The sequence below is a fragment of the Dryobates pubescens genome, chromosome 28 (genome assembly GCF_014839835.1).
Source record: "Dryobates pubescens isolate bDryPub1 chromosome 28, bDryPub1.pri, whole genome shotgun sequence".
In the NCBI taxonomy this organism is placed as follows: domain Eukaryota; kingdom Metazoa; phylum Chordata; class Aves; order Piciformes; family Picidae; genus Dryobates; species Dryobates pubescens.
In genome coordinates this window covers 12,440,448-12,465,063 of record NC_071639.1, presented here as the reverse complement: position 1 = coordinate 12,465,063, position 24,616 = coordinate 12,440,448, and the positions used below count along the sequence as shown (strand labels likewise).

Here is a 24,616-nt window from a genome sequence, read left to right as displayed (position 1 = left end):
ATTTTCAAATTGCTTCTCTTTTGGGATGTGCTTAATTTTCCCCTCCTCTCTCTCTCCTCTCCCCCCTCTCCCCCCCCCTGAAAAAAGGACCTTTTCTTCAATAATAAATGAATTTTGGGATGTACCTTTCAGTGAGGGGGGAAAACAAACCAAAAGAAAACAAAGATCTTGAACCCTTTGTTTCTGAGTGTGGCCAGAAAAATGGAAAGCCATGTTTGGCACAAGCAGCAGGGATGGAAAAGGGAAGGGAAAAGGCAAAGAGCAAGACTGCACTGGCATCAGTGTTGGCATCTGTAGCACACTCAGTTGAGTTAGGAGAGAGGAGGGAAAAGAATGAAAGGAAGTCACCTTAATTAATTGTCAGTTGTCAGATGAGCTCATAATTAAGTGTGAGTAGAGCAAAAGATGTGTAGGTGGTTAAAGGCATTTCTAGTAGTAGGAGCTGGCATCAAAAGCATGTTTCTGTCTTGTTCAGAAGGCAAAGAGCTCAGGAAACTCCTCAGCAGACTTTTGCATGAATCCCAGGGGACAGAGAGCAGCAGCACACAGGTACTGCACAGCCCTTGGCACTAAGCACCTCTGAGCACTGTACCCATTTCCCTCTTTGCAATCACTGCTCTTAACCTTCCCCCAGGCTGCCAAAGCTGCCTCAGGTCATCACAGGGGATGAAGAAACACGAGGGCTGAGCATCCCTTTGGCTGAAAAAAAATCTTATCACTGGTGAGGCTTCACATTCAAAGAAAACTTGAGCTCACTCCTTAGAACTCTGCTGCTTTTCATCTGCCAAATGGCTTCAGTCATTGTCTCCCACAGCTCATTTATCTGGCAGAGAACGTGAGGGCTGGAAAGGGCTTTAAGGATGAAGCAAAATGTTTCCTCTTTACATCCTCTTCCTCACTTGAATACTCCTCAGGCTGTACCACAGAGCCCTGAGAAGGCTCATGCCTTTTCAAAATCTCTTTCACCAGTAAATTAGACACAGCCCCCAGGGGCTCAGCTCAGAGGGCACTGCCCACACTTACCTCCATGGAGCTGTGCACTGTCACCCACCCTCTGTGCTTCCTTCTAGCAATTCTGTAGGTTTCCCTCTAAGTTTCAGCTTCCTCAGGTGGTTATTATTTTCCTTTGATGTCTGTTTCTACAGAAAGTGCAGGTTTCATTTCCAGGGTCTCTGGACAGGATGCAGTAATGGAAATGATGGAGGCTGCAGGAGAAGGCCACGTTGTAAGTGACAAGAGACACAGGGACAAGTGGCTGCTGCAGAGGCAAACCCACCAGCATGGGCAAAAGCTCTGAAAGCTGCCCATCTTCCAGCACAGAAAGCAAAACTCATACCAAGTGCTTTTGCTGGCAGCTCCAAGGAAGACGAAGGAGCTGCACAAGAGGTGGCAGCAGTCTGCAGGGACAGCTTGCCCTGGAGAAATGAGGAAGGAAAGGAAGAAAACAACAGAAGCTAAACCACAGCTAGCTGCAGCTAGAGGAACTCATTAAAGGGCCCAGGGGGAGGTTCAGAGCAGCAGCATGTCCCTGCGTTGGGTAGAGCTGACTGCTGGCCAGGGACATCCCATTCCCACAGAAGCACCTAGGGAAAAGGTTTGTTGGAGGCACAGCTAAGGTTCAGAGAGTGTTTCTCTAAAAGCTGACAGCTGGAGGTAGCAGCAGGTGGTGAAAGTGCAGTGAAAGTTGGGATTAAAAGCAGAGGGCAGAATGGGAATTGTAAGGCTGGTAGCAGACATTCCCAGCAGGTGAGATTCAGTGGTCCATGGGAAGCAAGCACTGCCTCGAGTCCCTTCTGCACCCCAGAAAGAAGATTTGAGTGAAGCATAGTCATTTGGATTGCCATGCATGTGGGACCATGTGCCACTCAAGGAGAACAGCCAGCCTTCAGAAACTGGCTCCAGGGATTCCTGCGTTGCTGAGAAGTGATCTGGAGCAAGGGAGAGAACATTCAGCAAAGCCCCAAGGAGAGGTCTCTGCATATGTGTGAGCCTGGAGCTCCTTTGGCTTTGCCATAAGCATTGTAGTGCCTCCTGCACGCTGAAGCTCAAGGAGCAGACAAGGTTAAAACAGCAAGAAGGTCAAAGAATGAAAAATGAGCAGGCATGGGGATGGTTAGGAAAGGTGAGAGAGCCCTGAGAAGCAGGTAATGAAAATAAGAGATGCCTGTAACATGTAATACAGTGCAGAGAGAACAGGATGGGAGTGTGAGAAGGATGGAGCTGCTGCTGGAAGGCAAGATCATTGAGGCCAACTTCCCTGCCAGAGCAGGGTCAGCTAGGGCAGGTCACACAGGAATGCATCCAGACAGGTTTTGAAAGTCTCCAGAGGAGGCTCCACAACCTCTCTGGGCAGCCTGCTGCAGGGCTCTGCCACCCTCACCACCAAGAAGTGCCTCCTCATGTTGAGGTGGAACGCCCTGTGTTCTGGCTTGTACCCTTTGTTCCCTGTCCTGTCACTAAAGAATATCACAGGTAGGCACAAGGAGAAGAACCTACCCTCCACTTCAACTCTGTGCCCTGCAGGCAGCCTGGTGAAGCCTGTCAGCACCACAGCCTGCAGAGCAGGGTGAAGTGGCCGAGCAGTGAAATGATGCAGTCTGTCACATCCTTCCTCAAGTCATTGGTACATCATCCTTGGCTCCCAAAATAACAGCCAAGTAGAGAATGTTCATGGATGGGTGACTGCAGCTCAGCACCAGCCTGACAGCTGCTGTAGAACCTTGGGATGAGCTACAGCCAACACATCTCAACCCCAGGCTCTGAAAACTAGGAGGAACAGCCTCTCCTTCAGCTCCATAGGCAGGAGCTGAGCAGAACTGTGCACCCAAACCAGCAATACCCAGGTCTCATCCAGGCACCCACACCTCTGCTGGGCTGGTGATCACTCCTTGTGTTTCTGACAGGTGCTGCTACAATGGGGATCTTGTCTCACCCCCCTGCAGTTAATGCAGCAGGAATCAGAGCACCCTGGGGAGCAGAAGGCAGTTTTCCACAGTGCCTCTCCAGGTGATGCCCACCAGCAGGGTGAGTCTTCCTCTGGCTCAGCGTGGCTGTGGCCCCTTGGCAGAATAGACTTCCTAATTCTCACCCAAGGGAAAAAGCAGCAAAATTAATGACAAGTGTCCAAACCCTGTAATGAAATGGGCTCAGGAAGGTTTCCAATTCATTAGCCAGAAGCAATTTTGTCCCCTCTGATAACCCCTCCCCCTCAATCCACTTCCTCTGGCAAGCTGGAGGGCCCTGGAAGGCTCTACCCAGCAGGAAGAATGGGCAGCAGGCCCAGGGCAGCAAACTGTTTAATGGCTGGGTTGTTGTGTGAGGAGTGACTGTCATCTGTGAGAGGAGGATGTTTTCCAGCTGGTCCTTGGCAGCTGAAGCTTGGCTGGAGGATGAGGATGTTGTGAGTCCAGGGCATTGCAAGAACTTTTGCTTTCGGGCACCTTTGAGCCCTCTTGCAAAGAGCAGATTGGGATCTGCCACTTCTGGAAGCTCAGGGAGATCTGAGCATCTTCCAAGGAGGGAAAGTAAGGCTCCAGTTTCAAAATGCAGCTGGAGGTTTGTTTATGGAGGGTCCACAACAGAGGTTTCCCAGGCTCTGAGGTTCATGGGCAGCAGTCGTGGATGTTTATTCCACTTCATTACAGCAATGCAGTTCCTTACTCCCTGTGTCTATAGCATGCAGAATTGCTTTGGCTGGGAAAGACCTTCAAGGTCATTGAGTCCAAGCATCAACCCAACAGCCCCATGCTCACTAAACCATGTCTTGCAAAAACAATTTTCTAGTGGAACACAAGGTGAGAGGCAAACCAGACCAGAGCTGAAGTTGGGTGCCTACAAATGGTCTTAGAGAAAGAGTTTAAGCCATCACATTTTCCATACTGAGAAGCTTTAAATGAGAGTTGAGGTTCTTCAGCCTGGAGAAAAGAAGGCTGGGGGGAGACCTCAGAGCAGCCTTCCAGTACCTAAAAGGGGCCTAAAAGAAAGCTGGGAGGGGACTTTGTACAAGGGCTTGTAGTGATAGGATGAGAGGGAATAGATTGAAGCTTGAGGAGGGGACAATTAGAGTGGAGATTAGGAAGAAATTCTTTACAGTGAAGGGAATTGGAACTGGATGATCTGTAAGGTCCCTTCCACCCCAAGCCATTCTGTGGATCTATGAATAAATGATGACAAGAAGTGCCTCTGATACTGGGATGCTCACAGCTGTTCAATGCCTGCTAGGTGGGCAAAGCAAACAGGAATTTTTCTGCTGTGGCTTTTGTTTTCTGACACTTTCAAAGCCTCAGAGGAAGAAAAGAATGGATTTGATGGCACCACTGAAATGCAGTGTAGCTTAATGTTCATCTGTTCTTCTGCTGAGGAGATGTCAGAGGTTAAGCAGAGGCAGAGAAAAGCAGCAGGAAGATGGTGGTGCTAAGATCTAAATGGAATTACCAGCTGCCCTTGCTGAATTAACCTATTTCATGCAGCTCAGCCTACAGCTGCTCTGCAGCCTTGCTGTGGGCAATCTTACATTTGTCATACAACCTTCTCTCCTAAAGCCAGGAAATTCCACCCCCCTCTATGCCTAGAGGAATGCTGATTTTGGAGCCCACACAGTGAGTGTTCATCCAGTCTCCTGGAGGGCTAAACCAGTTTCAATACCACAAAATCAAGCCCCTTCTATTGCTTTTCTCCTCATTATTTCCCCAGTATTTTGACAGTGATGTCATGATGAAAGCTGCAGTTAATATTCTGGGCCCAACATTGACCTGTTTAGGTTATAGAGAAAGATGTAAAGCTTCAGCTACCACCACCAGATACCTACCTAACACACTTACTGAAATCAGAATCAGCAGATTCATTCAGCTGGAAGAGACTTCTAAGATCACTGAGTCCAACCATTAACCTAACACCACCATGGCCATCAAACCACATCCCCAGGTGCCATGTCCACACCTTTCTTGAACAGCTCCAGGGATGGGGACTCCACCACCTCCCTGGGCAGCCTGTTCCAATGCCTGACCACTCTTGCAGCAAAGAAATTGTCCCTAATATCCAACCTAAACCTCCCCTGGTCCAACTTGAGGCCATTTCCTCGTGTCCTATCACTTGATACTAGGGAGAACAACGCACCTCTCTCCAGCCTCCTTTCAGGTAGCTGCAGAGAGCAAGAAGGTCTCCTCTCAGCCTCCTCCTCCTCAGCACATTAAGGAGTGCAAAAATAACATCTCCTTCCTTTTTGCATGCAGAAGGCCTGGGAGGCAGTGCAAGTTGTGCACATGCACAAGCTGTTGTGCTCTGAGCAGCACTGGCAGGCTGGAGATGTCACCTTTGCAGAGACAACACCCACCCGCTGACTCCAGCTCTCATCCTGCCTCTGCCAGGGAAGCCAGAAGCCTGCAGTGAAAATCACCACAAACTGCCTCTGGCCATTCAGACTCTCAGCGTGAAACTTGCCCTGCTGTGGGGTAAGGGCACCAGGTTTGTCCCTTGCCTCTGCTGCTCCTGCTAGCAAGGCAGGAGGATGCCCACAGAGCAGGGATTCTTACTGCTATGCTGTTGCTCAGCTCTGGGGTGAAATGCTGCATTTTCAGTGAAGCTTCTTACAGAAAATCAGGAGAAATGGCCAAACCTCAGCCCTGCTTCTGACCTCCAGCTCATTTCTGCAGATGCCAGTGGCCAGCCCAGCTTCCACTGAAGCACTCCATCAGTGGGACTCCTCTGCCATGAATTAACTAAAGACATGAACTTACTCAGAAATAACATTACCTTGAGATCCTCGAGGTCTCTTCCAACCTTAGTTATACTGTGATACAACCCACTAGCTGCAGAAGCCTGCCCCACCTCCCTCTTGCAAGGGCAACTGAAGGAAAAGCCAGAGGAATGCTTTCTCTTTCCCTGGCATGCAGGTTCCTAAGGCAGAAGTACTTAAAAGCACAAAGTTGCCCAAGCTGGCTGCTCAGGCAGCCTGGAGCTCTGCACAGAGGCACTTGCACAAAAGCTGTCTGCTAAGGACTGTTGAAGAGCTTTGCAGGAAATGGGGTGGTTGGTTATCTGCTTGGCTTCCAAGTCCCTCCCCTGGCCCTCCCCCCTTGGAAAACCCCTGTCACAGGAGAGGCTGTTAGGAAAAGTGGAGGAGCAGCTCTGGGGCAACCCTGAGGGGGCCACCTCGGGCTAAAAATAAACGAGTGACCTGACAACAGAGATGTTTGGAGGCTGCTGGTGGCCACATCCAACCCAGCAGCCCTGCTGCTCATGTTCCTGCCTTCCTGCAGGCAGATGGCAAAGCAGAGTCAGGAGAATCCCAGTGAAACAGGAGAAGCCTCAAGTGCCAGGAGCAGGTGTCCCCAAACTCTGTCTTGGGTGGCCTTTATTTTTACATCTCCACAGTATTTCACATCTCCTCAGCTGCCCTCCTTCCACCCAGAGATCTTGGTGGTTGTACTGCTGGGGAGGGTGCAGCCCTCAGCTAAATTCAGGTTCTTTGAGGGATTTTTGGGAGGGTTTTTTCCCTTTCTTCTTTTCCCCCCAGCTGCTAAAATGCAAATTAAGTCAGGTGTAAAGCAATTCCTGTCTCTCCTTCTGTGAAGAATATGAAGACTCTCAGCTTTTAAAAACACTTCTGACCTTTTTCACATGAATCAACACTAATGCAAATGCATTCTCATGGGAGCTAATTCAACTAGGAGGATCTTCACATGAGCCGTGAAGAGTATCAGAAGGAGCACTATGTGAGAAGTTAATTTATTTCCACCTACAACCAGAGTTTGGTTCATGTAGCACAAGCCTCTCACAGGACTTAAAAAGGTGGTTTTGGGTTTTGATCTTGGCACAAACCACTGGTGTCTGTGTTTCTAAGAAGAAATGATGTTGAAAAGGGACATTACCTTGCCCAGCTGGTGAGTTTTGCTTCATGCACTGGAAGGAAAAGGCACAAAACACAGAGTTTCTTCACAAAATAGAAGAGAGAAGAAGCTAACTTTGCCACCAGGCTACCAGAGATGCCATAAGGGTCTGTGCAGCAGGAATGGTTTGGCTCCAGGTGGGTTTAGAAACTCCTGAGCCCTGTGAGAACACAGGCCAGAGGGTCTAAGGATGACTGTAATGCCAAGCATGGTTCTGGGAGAAGGCATCCATTTATCCCCAAGTGGGAAGCAGCAAGGAGGGGCAACAAGACTAAGAACAACTGGCAGGATACCTTTTTTTTCAGACCCTGCAAAATCAAAGCCTACTTGGTGCAGTGCATCAGAGTTCAGACAGCGAGCAGGCAAATACTCCACCTGCTTGACAGCTACATCCTTAGCTGGGAAAGATAGGAAATGGCAGCTCAAAAGCTGTGTCTGTGTCAAATCATCAGGGAGGCTGCCTGGGAGCTCTTGTTCTGCAGTCAGAAGTAGGTTAAACACGTATGGGCAGACTGGGGCCCCTCACAGAACACTGGGAAAGGCAGGAGGGGAAAAAAACTGAATGTGAACAAAACAATCTTGACAGAACTGTGGCTCTGGGGTTTGGTTTCCCTTTGTTTGTCTTTGTGCTTCTGTTTGTTTTAAACCTGTGTCTTCAGAAATAGTTACAGAGCTAGCAGCAGAGGGGTTGCTGAGGAGTTATCCCTACAGCCTGACTAAGCAGAGGAGGAAGGTAGATTATCATTGTTAATAATAACAAATAGCTTGACTCTGCAGCAGAATGAAAATCTAAGAATGTAGATTATTATTACCATTAACAATAAAAAATAGTTTGACTAGTCAGAATGAGAAGCTAAGGATTTAGATTCTTCTTAATAACGATAAGGAAATAGTTAGACTAATAAGAATCTAAGAATGTAGATTATTATTACTACTATTTATAATAATAAATAGCTTGACTGTGCAGAATAAGCATCTAAGAGTTTAGATTCTTCTTCTTAATAATTATTAATTTAAAAAGAGTTTGACTATGCAGAAGGAGAATCTAAGAATTTAGATTCTTCTTCTTAATACTAATTAAAAAAAATTAATAAAACTAAACCCAAACTAACACCAATAAAACACTGCTGAAACCACCACTGCTGAAACCACCACTGCTGAAACCACTCCTACTAGCCTGACTCTGCAGAACAAGAATCTAAGAACTGAAGATTCTTACACATAATATGATGATTATTTATAATCCCTGGATTATTATATGCCTAATTATTATTACATAGAATAATACATAATAATAAAACCAAACTACTAAGAGTAAGGCTATTATTAATTAAAATACTACTAAAAATGCTAAATTAAAATACTAATAATAGCAAACCAACTAAACCTAACACAAATGAAGCAATAAAACTAAGACTAAAACTACTACTACTACTACTAAAATGAATACTGCTACTACTAGCTTGACTCTGCAGAACAAGAATCTAAGAACTGAAGATTTTTACACATAATATGATTTATATTACTTATTATATGTATTATTACATATAATACATAATAACAAAAATAATTAATAATAGCTTTACTATTAGTAGTTTAAAATACTGAATTAAAATACTAATAGCAAACCAACTAAACCTAACACAAATAGTAATACAACTACTACTGAAGCTACAACAGCCACTACTGCAGCTACAACAGCCACTACTGCAGCTACAACAGCCACTACTGAAGCTACAACAGCCACTACTGCAGCTACAACAGCCACCACTGCAGCTACTACAGCCACTACTGCAGCTACTACAGCCACTACTGAAGCTACTACAGGCACTACTGCAGCTACTACAGCCACTACTGCAGCTACAACAGCCACCACTGCAGCTACTACAGCCACTACTGCAGCTACAACAGCCACTACTGAAGCTACTACAGCCACCACTGCAGCTACTACAGCCACTATTACTACTAGCTTGACTCTGCAGAGTAAGAATCTAAGACTCATCTTAAGATTTCCTCAGCTTTTCCAGCCTCCCATTTTACTCTCCCGTGTGGCAACAAGTGATAGAAGAGAAAACTGGTGGCACTTTGAAGCCTCTCTGGAAAGAAAGGAGAGTTTTACCAGCACTGTTACTCTATAGACTGTAACACACTTCTGAGCAGCACAGGGACAGAAGCATTTTAATGGTATTTAATGATCCAGGTTGCTGCCTCTTTAGTATTTTTATGGCCAGCGCTGAACACCTTCAGTTTACATTCCTATAAATAAGTACCTGTGTAAATGAAGTATGCTGACAGTTCTGGTATGCAGACAGTGCTTACATTTAATTACAGGTGACCTGGGTGAGTTTATAGGTGTAAAATACATTAAAATTGTTTACAGGAAAGGAGTTCAACTAGCACTAATCCTGCCATCTAAAAAGAGTTCGCAGCGGCACTGACAGCAGCCATTTACCTCAACATGCTCGTCAAAGGGAGGCAGTAGAAAAGAAACTCAAAAGAAATGCCAACAAAAAAAAACCAAAACCAAGAAGAGGGAAGCACAGAAGATCAAAACTCCACAGCAGGTTGGGTCAATAAAATATTAAACTGCAGTTCTCAAATGTAAGTACTACACCGAGGAGCAGTCTGCTTGGTCGTAACTGCTGTTAAAGCCCTTAGAGGAGACAGGGAGGAGCTCTCTGCCTATTCAATCCACTCCAGGTTTAGGCACCGTGCTATAAAAGCAAACATATCCGAGACTTCTTCAATGACTTTGGCAGTTGGCTTCCCTGCCCCGTGCCCAGCCTTGGTGTCAACGTGGATGAGGAGGGGGTTGGTCTGCTTGCGGCTGCGGCCCACCACGTACTGCAAGGTGGCGATGAACTTCAGCGAGTGCAGGGGCACCACGCGGTCGTCGTGGTCTGCTGTCAGCAGCAGTGTGGAGGGATACTGGATGCCATCCTCTTCTGGCAGCTTGATGTTGTGAAGTGGAGAGTACCTGAGAAGAGCACACAGATGTTCATGGGTTTTTATTTCCCCCATCCTTCAAGATGCACCAAGAAGATCCTCTCACACTGAAACCAGACTCACAGAATGGGTTGGCTTGGAAGGGACCTTAAAGATCACCCAGTTCCAACCTCCCTGCCATGGGTAGGGACACCTCCCACCAGCTCAGGTTGCTCAAGGCCTTATCCAACCTGGCCTTGAACACCTGCAGGCAGGGGACATCCACATTCACCTGAGAACGTTCTGTAGGGACATCCTAAAGGAGTCATTATGCAGAAAGAAAACCTTCCAAGCTGATGGTAAAGGATCTGTGAGAGAGTGACCAGCTGACTCAGGAGGGCTTTGAAGATCTCCTTTCATGCCACACTGACTTTGGAAATGCTGAACTCCCCAGACCCAGTGTGGGAAAGGGTGAAGCAACTCTTAGTAAAACTACTGATCATGACAAGCTGGAAGCGTTGAGCAGCTGAAGCTCTCCTGAAGCGTTTCTTTGCAGTCACTTACTTGCACAGCCACTCGAACTGCTCCTTGCAGTCGGAGCAGCCGTAGTCAGTGGTCCAAGCGTGGCCAATGGTGTACTTGTGGAACTTGAGCATGTCCATCACTCCCACCTGGGCAATGGCACAGCCAAACAGGTCAGGGCGCTGATTGGCACAGGCAGCTGGGACAGAAAACAACTCTGTTAGCTTTCAGAGCTGAAAGGATGAGAAACTCAGCAGTGAAAAATCATATAATGCACTGGGCGGGAAGGGACCTCCAAAGCTCATCCAGTCCACCCTCCCTGAAGTCAGCAGGGACATCCCCAACTAGATCAGGGTGCTCAGAGTCCCATCAAGCCTGATCCAGAATGTCTCCAGGGCTGGGGCCTCCATCCCTTCCCTGGGCAACCTGCTCTGGTGTTTCACCACCCTCATAGTAAAGAGCTTCTAAAGCTCCACCCTAAATCTCCCTGCTCTAGTTCAAAACCACTGCCCCTTGTCCTAGTGCTACTTGCCTTTGTAAATCTGTTGCCTGGTGACTTGACCAGCTCCTGTTTTTAAATGTCAAGAAGAGCACTGAGATTGTCACAGAACTATTACAATGGATCTCAGAATCCCTTTCTTGCTTCAGAGCTGATCACTGTGATCCACACATAGCTATACTCTTTCCTTGTATCTCCTCATTTTTGTCTGTTGTGAGAATGGCTTTATTCCCATTCTTTGCCTCCTGCTGACCAGGATGTTGCCATGACATGCCTTTGCTTCCAGCTCAGCCAGAACTTTCAAAGGTCCTTGCCGAGAGCTGCTGCAAATCACCTGGCTCACTGCTACAGGCACCGTATGCTGCCCGACTCCTTCCAACAGCAGGATGGAACTCCAGCCTGCAAAACTAGCCCTTGCATGTCAGCTATTACTTACTGGTCTCAACTGGTTTACTCATTGGAGAAGTCAGATTTACTTATCTGCAGCTTGTGGATCACCATGAACCATTTCAAAATTGGCATTACACTTGCCCCCTTCTGTTCCTGATATTCAGGCTTTAGCCTGCAGTTTCATTCTGCAGCCTGCTTAGGATCCTGTGTGTGCACCATCTGCTCCTGGCAACACCCTGCTTTACATCTGATTGATTCCAAAACCTCTTCTGCTGATGCTTCAGCTTGAGTCAGCTCCTCAGAGTATTCCCCCATGAAGAGACTCTGGTGCAAGGAACTCCCCACGCTCCTCAGGAGGGAGCATCAGAGCAAACAGACCATTTACTTGTTCTGCTCTGCCATTATCTTTCTTCAGTGCTCCTTTTACACCTCACTAACCTTCAAGTCCCACAGATCCTCTGGCCAGCTTCCTGCTTCTGATGTGCACAGAAAGCTGATCTTTACAGTGGAAGCAAATAGCCCCTAAGTCTCCTGTGGTCCAGCAGTCCCTGTCAGAATTTACCCTCTTTCCTCCAGCTGGATGTGACTCCTGTTTTCTCAAGGAAGTGATTTAATTTCTGGTCATCTGTGCTGACTCTTCCTGGGTCCCTCCTGAGCCATCTGCACATTGTGTACCTTAAAGAGCTGCTCTTTAACCTTTCAACTGAAGCTTTTGATTAGATCCCTTTCCATATTATTTCATCACCATATATTATATTCTGGTAGGAAAAACAAACATCCCTAATCAACTCTCACCACATTTAATCTGAGCACTCTTTATTGCAGTGGCTCTTGAAGTGCAAGTAACTGCTGCTTCTGGTTCCCTAAATAGTTACTTCAGTAAGAAATCCCTTATGGAGCCACTCAGCCATTCCCACTGCACCCCTTTAATTAGTCGTAATACTTAATTATAGGCCTTAATAAACTGTAACCCGGACCAGCAGTTTACTCCTCTATAGACTGAGCCATAAAATTCAGTACAAAATGAAGATTTCAAACCCTCAGAACTGTTGGTGTGAGCACACAAGAGGTCAGCCACAGTGTTTGCATGAAGGAGGTTTTCAGCTCACAGCTGTGCTGCCCTGCTCAGCTCGGGGATCACGCTGCAGGACAAGGAGTTCTTGTTTTGCAGTTGAATGAGGCAAGAGCCCAGGGCTCTGCACCCTTCAGAGACACCTCCTGCTAGTCTGACTCAAAGGAAACAGTATTTTGGAAGAGTCACTATGCTCTTCCTTGTCAGCTTTGTCTGCAGTCAGTGAGCACTGAGGAAATCTGGCAGGGGGTCCCTGCATGTAAAGCAGGAGTTCTGCTCACTGGTGTTGCATCAACACCTACTGCACAGCTTTGTTCTGCTCTGATCAAAAAGCACTTAGAGGAATTTCCTAAATTCACCTAATTCTACCCAGTCAAGGAAAAATCTCTGTCTGGCTCATTAAGAACATGGGAATCCAGCAGGACTATAATCCATCTGCAAGGGCAAGGGAATGTTTCTGACAACAGACCTTTTGGAGCAGGGAGGTCTAGACTCCTACCACCCATCTCCTACTGGAATGACATCACAAGCATAGAACAGCTTAGGTTGGAAGGGACCTCAGAGATCATCTGCTCCAACCTCCCCACTGTGGGAAAAGACAGCTCTCAACTAGACTTGGCTGCCCAAGGCCTCATCCAGCCTGGTCTTGAACACCCCCAGGAAAGAGGCATCCACAGCCTCCCTGAGCAGCCCATTCCAGTGTCTCACCACCCTCGTACTGAAGAACTTCTTCCTAAACTCCAGTCTAACCCTGCTCTGCCTCAGCTTCCTATTGCTAGACACCCTCATGAAAAATCCCTCTGCAGCCTTCCTGTAGGACCCCTTCAGGTATTGGAAGGCAACTCTAAGGTTCCCCCAGAATCTTCTCCAGGCTGAACACCCCCAGCTCCCTCAGCCTGTCCTCACAGTGGAGATGTTCCAGCCCTCGGATCACCTTTGTGCCTCACTATGCCCTCAGTAAAGAAGCTTTCCCCAATGTCCAACCTAAACCTCCCCTGGCACTCTGGAGCTTTTGAAAGGAGGCTCTGACACAGAGCTCTGCCCTGCAGCAAACCCAGGACATGAGCAGTCCTTACCAACTAAGAGGCCTCCATTTGAGCCTCCATTAATAGTCAGCTTCTTCGGGGATGTGTAGCCTTCCTTGATGAGGTATTTGGCAGCACACTGGAAGTCATCAAAGCAATTTTGTTTGTTGGCCAAGATACCACCTAGCAGACAAATAAAACAAATCAGTTGATGCCACAAAATCCATTTGATACCATCTCTTCAGAACAACATGTGTGCAAAACTAGCTGGGAACAGTTCCAGTTCCATGAACCTTTTAATAATTGATCCAGCAAAAGGGAAAGATTCTTTCAACACAGAGAGGGGATAAGATGGTTCTGTCAATATCTCTAAGGCTTTCAGAAGCTCTGAATAATACATACCTAACACTGTGGAACGAGTGCCAGGCTCCTAACCAGTAAAATTAAAGCTAAAAGCCTTGCATTGCAAAATACACACAAGAGTGACCACATCCAATCCACTGGAGGTTTGCTCTGATTGGACTTTTAACAGCACTAAACTCAGTGACAGCTTCTTCAGGCAACAAAGCTTCAGCTTCTAAACCAAACTGTATAAAAGAAGCACTTTAACTTCCTAGAGGTAGAGTATGTGGCTGGCAATTCTCTTCTAGTGTTTGCTTCCATGGCTATATAGCCATCCAATATAAACAAACAAACAAACAAACAACAAAGGACTTCAGAGTTGCCTCTTGGTTGGAAATTTCATTAACTGTCAATATGAAAACATTCAAGATGCTGCCACCCTGTTCAATAAAATCCCTGATGCCATTAGGTGCATGAGGAATAAATCATGACTGAAAAGGCAGGCCCAGTAACATCAGTGGTAAGACTTCCAGTTCTCAAAACAAAACAAAAAGTGTGGGGATAAAGGAAGGAGAAAGGTTTTAGGGCACATCCATCCTTTTAACTATTTGAGCAGAAAAGTATCAACCCAGAGGACTCTCAGTTGATCAAATCTTCCCACTTTAGATGCTTGTTTGGCAGGAGATTAAAACTGGCTTCTCCCCCAAGATTATCCTACCTTAAGACCTGGTATGGTCTCTCTCAGGCAATTAAACCCAAGTAAAACATAGGAACTAGGAAGAAAATCCTCACATTTCTCCAGCAAAGGCCGTGGTCTAGCCAGGTAAGAGGGGCTCAGTGGATGCAGAAGTGGAATTCCAGTCCCTTCCACGTTGTTTAAAAGCTGGATGTTTAGTCTCAGTTGACTGCCTAAGGTTTCCACTATGATCCAGGAACCTCCAGGACAGTTCATACTACCCCAAAATAAGTGAGATGAGCTCTAAGCTGGAGGTGTCTCACTGTCCATCCAGGGACCCCAGACACTCAGCCTACACTGCATGCTTCTCTTCTATGATCCTCCAATTCGGTGAGGTAACTCTGACACTTGTTGATGGAGGTTGGTAGAACTGGGAGTGCTCTATGCTTTCATTTTCCTTTGCTCCCAAGCACACACCACTCCCACCACTAACAAGACCACTGAAGACAGGCACCCTGGGACCACAAAGAGTCTTCAAATGAGTGGCAGGAAAGGAGAAATAAATCTTATTCTTTGCCCCAAATCCTGGTCTGGTGTAAGCTCAGAATCCTAGCTAGACAGTTCAGCCTAAGTAAACAGACCTCTGTATTGCTCCTGGAACTACCACAGAACAGACTGAGTCTGGAACTGCAGTAAGAGGCTTGGGTCACACTCATGCAGGAAATAGGTGGACCAAAGAAGCATTATAGCATTAAGGTAAGTTTTATTAAAACCTATTATAAACCAATTGTCAAATTAAAATTAATGAAGGATCCTTTGTCTTTAGCAACAATATCCTGCATAGAGAGCTTCTATTTATGAAACTATTACATATTGAACTCAACTGTGAGGAAATGACCCAGCCAGAAAGTTACTGCAGATGAAACAGTAAAAGCAAGATCTAATGATCCAGGGAATACTGGTTTGTCTGACACAAAGTTATTTTGGGTTGCTCCCATGGCAAATTGCTGTATCATAAACACCTTCACTTTGGTGCATTTGCCTTGCTGCCATCTCCAGCAGCCTGTTCACCAAGACTCTTGGGATAGGAGCAAGGCAGCACCATTAAATAATGCTGGGTATGTTACAGACATGAGCAGGGCTTTTCCCAGCTTCTTCCTCTGGTGAAAGGATGCAGAAAGTTCCAAACAGCAAGGCAAGTGGATGAAGAAAATCAAAGGATTAAGACAAGGATTGCATGGGAAAGACATGGAGAGAAATGCAGCACAGGTGCTATGAAGAGAGGACAAGAGACAAGCAGGATTTTGTGAGGGACTTGGTTTCCCTGCAGCAGAGGAGTCTGCTTTAAAGAGCCAAAATGGTCAAATGTTTGCCCATAAGATGTTGAACTCCCTAAGAGAGTGTGGAGGGAAGACCTGGCACTGCACTTGTGGTGCTGACTGTGTTCATATGCACTTCAATCACATTCGCTATCGACAGTGTGCAGAAGCAATCTGGAGGAGTCACATTCTGAGCTCAAAACTCACCTTCTGAACTCAAAACATCACACCACCTGTAAGGTTCTGGAAATGTTTTGTGTGTGTGTGACACCAAGGGAGTCTAAACTGTACTGCTCTCTTGGGGATGTGGAATAGTGGGGCCATGTGCACCTGCAAACAATGAAAAGAAGAAAGCAAGGTCTGCTGCAATGCAAGCAGATAGTGTTTTGAGAAGCAGCTCAAGACAAATAGCTGCATTTGCAAATCCTTGTCTAGGGAACTTGAGCTCACTTTAAAAAACCCTCAGTAATTTTCTTGGGAAGACAAAAGTCTGTGTTTGTGCAAACCTATTGTTGAGCAGGCTGCAAAACCTGAAGCGATCTAACAAAAACCAGCAGATGACCCTGGGCAGTGCACAGACCTCATGTGTGAGCTGGGAAAACACAGAGCAAGTAAAGACAAAAGGAGATGTCAGCATGGAAGAGGGAACAAAGAGAAAACGTTGTGCTGGTCCCTGCTGAGCCTGCAGGTTTGCTGCCCTGCCTGGCCTGCTTTACCTTTGTGCCAGGTCTCTCCATATTCACCGCCGCCCCTGATGTTCGCCACCGCCAGGACACCCCCCAGGTGCCGCACAAAAATGAGCCTTGAGACACTGAGGAAAGCAAACAGGTAGAGGGTTAGCACTGCCCAGATCAATGACAAGTGGTGAATGACAAACCTGAGTGGCCAGGTGTTTCTCTATGGTTGTCCAATGCTTTGCAGCCCTGAGAGAGGAAGGAACCAGCGCTGGTCTGTTCTCCCTTCAGCTCTGCACGGCAGAGGAGAGAGCCAGGGGCTCCGGCTAACAGAAGAGCCCCCAGGAGATGTCACCTTTTCATTTCAGTATCTTCAAAGCCTTCAGTGTGGAGCTATGCAGTTCCACTGGATCCCCACAGCTTTCTGAACTGCTTCTCTGTCAAGGGTCCTCCACTTTTTCAGAGAGGCAAGGATGTCTCAGCCCATATGAAGAAAGCAAAGAATTAAGGCTTGAGAGCACCACTTGGTCTTGGTTTATGAGGAGGCCTTTTCAACTTCTGCTTCATGCACTTTTTGGGGACCTTTCTAAAACTATATTTGCAAGGAAAAACTCTCTTTCTACCATTGTTTTGTGCCAGCCCCTGCAGGCAAGCTCTGGCCAATCCCCTTCTGCTTTCTTTTCCACTGGCATCGCTAAATGCTAAACAAATAGTACAAAAAGTAAATAAAAATAATTAAAACTCCACGTTCTGCCTCATCATTTCAAATGCCACACTGTAAAAGCATCAAAGCTATTAAGCTGTCTTTTTAAAAGGGACTGAAGTAATTTATAGTTAACCAGTAAGGAGAGAAATAAATCTCTGATCTGTTGAGGCAGTAGCTTAACAAAGCAGGATCTGAAGACAGCAAACCACAAATAACAGCAAACAGGCCACAAAAATATTAACCTTTAATCCCAACAAGTCTTTTTCTTTCTTTCTTTCTTTTTCCCTTCTAGCAGGTTTCAATTTCATTTTTGTTTGAAATCTTTGCTCATGCAAGAAACCTCTGGCTGCAGGAATGAATCCTATTCAACCACAAGAGCAAAGATTGGGTCTTGGTACCTGTAAGTCCTCCTTACTCCTTGTCAGACAGGTCTTGAATGCCAGCAGCCCTACAATGGGTCTCATATGGATGCAGTATTAAACCAGAACAAGGTGAGGAGCAAGAATGCTTTCACAGAATGACTGCTCTGCTGCCAGCTATCACAGCTGACAGAGAAATGCAGGCTGCTGCACTGGGGATGGGGAAAAAACCCTCCAGTCACTGGAACTGGTTTTTGAGGAGCAGAAGGGAGTGGTAACAAAGGACCAGACTAATCTTGTCCCCTGCAGCCCTGGCTGCTGTGCTGGCTGATCTCTCTGTAAGCTTACAGCCTCTCCCTCCCACTGTCTCTTTGGTGAAAGGCTTGGTACAAGCTGGTCCTGTAGCAGTGAGATGCAATTTCACCATCAGCTGTATTGCAGGATGCAGCAGAAATTGCCCCTCCTGCAGCCAAGGCACAGACAGAACCATGAAGGGAAGCACAACGGCTCCTGCAGGGTAATTAGCTGAATGTGAGGCCATTAGTGGTGGGCCTTTGAGATGGCATTTCCCCAGCAGCTCTGCCAAGCCACTGGTGTCAGTTCCATCAGCTTTCACTTGCACTCCATGCAGGCTGTATAATTAATGAGGGTGCTCTAGTGGGCACCACACTTGAAAGGCTACCAAATGTAGCTCTTCAGTCCAGAGGAGCATATAAAAGATGCATGCTTGCATTCCAAAATAAACCACCACTGTAACTGGCTTAATGACTTTAGCCTATCATTGTCACAGCCATTTCTGGAACCTATGGGTTTGGGCCTGTTGCTTCCAGGGAAAAAGGATTTTATTTTCTTTGTGTGTGTGTGTGGAGAAAAAACACAATGAAAAGCAAGATCAGTTTCTGAATCAAGCAAAAACAAGCTCCCCAAGCAGTGAGCTGACCCCTGTTAAGAGTTCAAAACAGTGGTACTGGGGGTTGGAGGAATACAGGACAGAAACAAACCATGGGGAAGGAGAGGATGAAGGGATCTGAGAAAAGCTGCAAGAGCCTCAAGCTCAAAGAAAAGAGATCAGCTTGCTTGGTGGCCTTGCTTGCCTCTCAGGGGTGTTTGTGTGAGCTAGGTTATTTGGGTTTTGCTTGGCTGGGTTTTCTGTTTGTGTTGTTTGGGGTGTTGTGTTTAGTGGGAGGGATTTGTGTGTTTGGTGGAGGAGGGTTTTGTTTGTTGCTTTGTTTTACCCCCCAAGGGAATCGTGGTTGCATTTCCACAGCCACAGCTCAGGATCAGGTGAATGATGTGGAAAGTCTCAGTCTTGATGATCCTGTGGCTGCTTTCTAGCAGTTTTGCCTGTACAAAAAATGACCAAATGGTGGTGCTGGGCTGGGGCTGGAACAGCACTTGGACCTGGGAATTCCTTGTGAAAGACTGCAGCATGCAGCAACAGGGATGCAGTCAAACATTACTTGAATCTGCCAGGTGAGCAGAGAACATCCTCCTGCCTTCCTGGCACACATCCTCCCTATCATTTCCTTTGCCTGATCTTGCCTGCCTGCTTTTGGAACACACTTCCTCACTCAGGTTATTAACCATAAAGATGCATTTGAAGGCTTCGGTTTCTCTTATCTTTCTTTTGGAAAGGCTGAGAAGGGCTAGAAAGATACTACAGGGAGAGACTGAGGAGGGAGGAGTGGCTGACTGTGGTTTACTTACACTGTCAGTGGGATAAAGTACTTTGATCTGGAGGTGACTGGTAGTTCTCTCTGCTTTTACTTTTAAGACTGTTACAGATTTTGTTCTTATTTTATTTCACAGGCTTCAGGAAGACACAGGTCACTTCTCCCACCTCCTGCCTGCCTTTCCTCTGACTGTCAGCTGCAGCCTCTCGCTGCTGTTTGCTGGACTCCAATTTTTAACTTGCCAAATCACAGAATGCCAAGGCTTGGAAGGGACCTCCAGAGACAAAGGGCAGAAACACAGCAACTCCGTTGTGCTTGAATCATTTTCTGCCATTCTTGTGGCTTAAAGCAGCTTAGAAAAGGCTCCAGCGAGCACCCAGGTCAACGGATGGGAGGCAGGAGGAGGCAATAGGAGATACCTTCTCCTTTTGCCTGCAGAGCTGGCAGTTGCATGTGAAATTTCACCTTAATTACTTGAAAAAAAGAAAACATCCCATGTTTTATCACAGTCCTCAGCATCTCCAATAAGCTGTAATGAAGAAGTGCTTGAGCCTCAGCGAAAAAAGGATTTAAAACCTCTGCTGATTATGCAATTGTGTCCCTCAGAAGAAAACACAACCACCACAAACAAACCAACCAAACAACACAGGAAATTAAAGAATGTAGCTCTACAAGGCAGATAAAAAGCTTTCAGATAATCACAGAACCCAAGATGAAAAGCCCATTGTTAGACAAGGTATTTGCTGGGAAGGCTGAGGAACTGTAAATTGCCCTGCAGAAATCCAATCACAGTGACCTGGCAAAGCATTACAAAGGGTCTTCAAATGTGCTGACTCGAAAGCAAGGCTGGGAGCACCTAAACTTAATAAGATTGTTTCATAATAGATTGGGTTTGTGGTGGTGAGCTGCTCTTCTAATATCTGAGAAACTGCTCTCCATTCAGTCCTGTGCATTTCCATTTCCCCCTGCCTCACCCAGGAGTAGTTCTCGCTTGTTACAATCGCTGCCTCTTGGTAAGCCTATTCAAATTCCCTCGTGGAAGAGAGAAGCCTTTTCTTTAAAGAGATCATCCTCTGAATAAAGCTCTGGCTTTTGAGGGCTGCAAAGCTCATCTGGCACACAGCAGTTTTGGTTTACAATGCTTTGCATGTGCAGAGCCAGCATGATGTGCATCTGAAGACAGAATCATCTCTCCTCGTCCCCAGTCATGGGGGAACACAGCAGGATTTTGCTTCTGATGTAGCCTCCCCAAAAGTACAATATGGAAATACAAGGCAAAGTGTAATGATTTATATTCATTTACACAAATATTTGGCTTTCTAGACATAGGCAGCTGTATAACTTGGGGAAAAAAGAGAACTTTCTATGTTATTAGCTCAACAAAGGACTCAAATCTTTGCTTAATATATGCCCATATGCTTTTCTGTCAGGCTCAGGGCCAGAGCAGGAAGATGTTAAGGTGTAATCCAAAGTGCTGTCTGTGCTACACCTTAGAGGAGTGCAGCATTTCTTTGCTCTGACAGTTTCCTTCTGTGACCCTAGGCACATCCCTTTGACTCAGAACTGACAAAGCAGACAAATGATGCCTGGACACTGGTGTGCAGTCCTTATGGCCCCCACCCCTGCTTCTCAAGGACCTGAAATGCAGCACTTTCTAACGCCTGTAGCCCTTCCTGCCCTCAGTCTGTGACAGCTGTTAGCACTAGATGCTTCAGAAGGTGGAAATTCTCCTGCTTACCTGTAGCTTGGTGTAATTGATATGTTGAAGCCTCCATATCCATACAAGAAGGCAGGATGAGAACCATCCAGTTTAATTCCTTTCTTGTGAATAATAAACATTGGGATCTTAGTACCATCTTTGCTAGGGTAGAAAACCTAGGACAAGAGAAAAAGAAGTCTGAAATGCTGTTCTTGGTCTTAACTCTCCACAACTGCTGTCAGTAATAATCTGAGGGGATCCCTCCCATCGTGGCCAGCTCAGGCTCAGTAATGGCCATCACCAGGCTCTGGAAAACAGAACAAAATGAGGCAACACAAAGGGTCTGACAGTGTCATTTGTGTGTCTTCTCAGTCAAGTCTGCACACAAGGAGGTTAAGAAAATGCTGCAAAATCAGCACAGATCTCTGCAAGGGAAGACTGGTGGTCCAATTAGAATGAAGTAGTAAATGAAGACTGGCACTCTCCTCATTGTGTGCCCTGCTTACAACCTCTGTGTTCCTAAAGGAAACAAACCTACCACGCTTTACAGAGCACAAGATCAACAGGATCTATTTTTAGAGGTACAGCTGAACCTCAACAGTAACCTGAAGCTGTGCAACATGTTTATTCTGAGCACTGCCTGTAATGTGAAACATGGAGATCCACATGCCCTGCTGAAACCAAAATCATCACATTGAAATTGAGTTACATCAAAGCCTGAGAAATTTCACATGAAAACACACTGACCTCCAAAGGCTTCAGCAAAACCTGGATCTATCATTCTAGATCAAATTCAGTTCACAGGACTCAGACTCATAGAATGGTTTAGGTTGGAAGGGACCTTAAAGATCTTCCAGTTCCAACCCTCCTGCCATAGGCAGGGACACCCTCCACTAGCTCAGGTTACTCAGAGCCTTGCCCAGCCTGTCCGCAAATATCTCCAGGATGGGACCTCAGCTACCTCCCTGGGCAACCCATTGCAGTACTCCACCACCCCCCTGGTGCAGAACTTGTTCCTAACAACCAGTCTAAATCTGCTCTTTGCTCATTTCAGACCATTGCCCCTCATCCTCTCACTGCAGGCCTTTGGAAGCAGTCCCTCTGCAGAACTCACTGCAGCAGAGTAGGAAGGATTTTCATTTCAGTATTGAGCTGAACTCTATAAACAAATGAATTATGTGATGGGCAGGAGAACTGCTGAGGCTGCTGCTGAGGAGTTCCAAAAAGACTCCTCTCTGAAATGCCATCCATCAGCTCCTGTCGTTGCTGGCAATTCATACCAAGTGAGCACCTGGCCCTCCCACATCTCCAACAACTTACTGACACTGGCCAGACCTTTCCTGATGATTCAGGGATGCCACTAATTTCACTGCTTCCTTCTGAACAAGAGGGGTTTTTGTTGTTTTGAGAACAGCTCTCTGAAAACTGGCTTCAGTAGGGCTCTTTAGAAGGGCTTGTAATGGCAGGGCACTGGAGCAGGGGAGATTTAGGCTGGACATCAGGAGGAAGTTCTTCACAAACAGAAATACTGGAACAGGCTGCCCAGGGATGTGGTTGAGGCCCCTTCCCTGGAGACCCTGGGCAGGCCCTGGGCAGCCTGCTCTAGTTGGAGGGGTCCCTGCTGACTGCAGGGGGGTTGCACAAGATGACCTTGGAGGGTCCCTTCCAACCCAATGCAATCTGTGACCCTGTTACCATCACCAGTTAAGACTCAATAACAACCCATTAAGAGAAAGCTCCCCAGTAAGGTGCATGTCCAGGTGGAATTTGCAATGGAAGAGTTTCCACTCCTGTCTTTGCTAAAGTAATGACCAGCTCTCCCTCCAAGCTGAGCAAACACCAGGGGGGCTGGAAATCAATTCAGTGAGACCCAGAGGCATGTGAAGCTATTTAAGCCCCTCCAAACAAGGCTATTTTCAACAACTGCTTATTCTCACCTTCAGGTGTTATCTCTGAAGCAAGTGCAATGGTTTATTCATGCAACCAATGAAGGGATGGATTTCTATCTCAAAGATTAAGGTAAACTGCAAAGGGCAAGCCCTAAAAAGAATTTCCCAAGATGGTGTTTGATGCCTAATTTTAGAAGCTGTCAGCTTTTACAGCAGCAAATGCTCATAAAAGGGTACTCCTGTTTACTGCCTTATCACACAGGAGTGATCCACTTGTACTGCTCGTGTTCTACTACCCGGTGCTCAGATATTTTCAAACACTCATGCTACTACAGCCAATAGCACATGCAAGAAGAGGACAAAGATTTGGGAGGGGAAAGGATGGAGAATAATGCTTCAGAAACAGGATTATGAATGCTGAAGCCCACCATGTAGGGAGGGACAGGCTGCAAATAGATACTTTCAGCCTCTAGGAATGCAGCAGCAGAGCTGTGTGGTTAACAGGGCACTCCTGCTGCCTGCAGCCCTGCCTGCTAATCTGGGAGCAGCACAGCAGCCCTGGAAGAGTTGTAGCTGACTTTTGTCTCACTGTCACATGGCAGAGCCAGAAAGAATCACTTTCAATTCAGATGCCAGAACCTGAGGCATAATTTTATAGCTCCTATTCTTCTTCTTAGGACCCAGGGAGAAAGCAACACTGCTCACACAGTTACTCATTACTAGAAGCCACATGGAGGTTAGGCTACACAAGCTACACAAACAACAGTCTCAGCCATCCTTCTTCAGTGCACTCAGATGCATTATTCTTAGAAAGTTCCTAGTGGTTCTAAAAATGTCTCTCTCAAGCTCTCTTTCAAGATTAGGCAGCACAGACCAGAGACAGCTATTCCTTCCATGTGTGCTTGATCAAAAGCAGGTAAGGCTTACACTTGGCATGAGATTGACATCCATGGAGTGAAATGTCGAAGAGCTTTACAAAGAGCAACTACAAAGGCACAGAAATTATGTTGGAATACTGATTAAAGGGAAAAAAAAAGGCATGTTCAGTGATTTAGGTTTAGTCACACCAAGACAATGCCTTTATGAGGTTTGTTCCAATGTCTCCTAAGTAGTTTTACTGAGACAATTCCCTTCAGTTTGAAACAAACCCAGGATGGAGCAGCGGTGCAATGTAACAATTGTTTCTGCTTGCAGGCAAGAAGGAGGAGAGGAAATGGCCCCAGATTGCAGCAGGGGAGGTTTAGGTGGGACACAGGAAGAATTTCCTATGGGGTTTGTAGTGAATCACCTAACCTCACACAAGGTTTATGCCATGCAAAGGCTTTGTTAAAGGCTCACCACTGGAAAAACCCAACACAACTACCTCTGATGTCTGGGAGAGCAAACTTCAGGGATTAGCCCCTGGAGAAGGCTTTCATACACAGATGGTGGGTGGCATCAGGGCATTGAAACCTGTAATCAGGTACAAAGACAAGGGTGCCCGAGGCTGAATAATGCTACAGCAACACCTCCCACTGACAAGTCCTCAGAGCTGCTGCTGAGGGCTTCAGAAAGGCAAGCCACAAAGGCCCTGCCCTCACACCAGCGAGCCGCAGCACTTCAGTGCTGGTAGGCAAGGGGAAATGCTCTCCTCCAGATGCTAGGGCAGAAACCTCAGCAACTCAAACAGTATCATGGGTCTCTTCCACACCCCCTCCCCACAGCCCATTCAATCCCTCATTGCCTCTGACGTTACAAACCCCTGATACTAGCCCGGGGCTAAGACTGCAGAGCACAGCACAAGCAAAATGCTTCGTTTACTGCAGCAGGGGCATGGACCCAAGCAGAAGACCAGCACTGGCCCCAGCCAGTGGCCACCTGCAAAAGCAGCTCTCACTAACCGGCAGTTCTTGTACTGCCACATGAAGAACAAGCCAGAAGCAATCAAGAACTCTGACTACTACACAGCAAATCCACAGG

General features: G+C 46.6%; 1 protein-coding gene across 1 annotated transcript in view; it reads right to left on the bottom strand.

The window, feature by feature from the left end:
- Nucleotides 1-9,021: 9,021 nt before the first annotated feature.
- PREP (prolyl endopeptidase) overlaps nt 9,022-24,616 on the bottom strand; it is a 45,602-nt gene continuing 30,007 nt past the window's right edge. The window contains exons 11-15 of the mRNA XM_054174015.1: nt 20,808-20,944; nt 16,374-16,468; nt 13,372-13,503; nt 10,377-10,533; nt 9,022-9,864 (exon numbers count right to left, since the gene is read on the bottom strand). Coding sequence (XP_054029990.1) covers nt 9,570-9,864; nt 10,377-10,533; nt 13,372-13,503; nt 16,374-16,468; nt 20,808-20,944 — 816 coding nt within the window. The 3' untranslated portion in view covers nt 9,022-9,569. The remainder of the gene's footprint in view (nt 9,865-10,376; nt 10,534-13,371; nt 13,504-16,373; nt 16,469-20,807; nt 20,945-24,616) is intronic.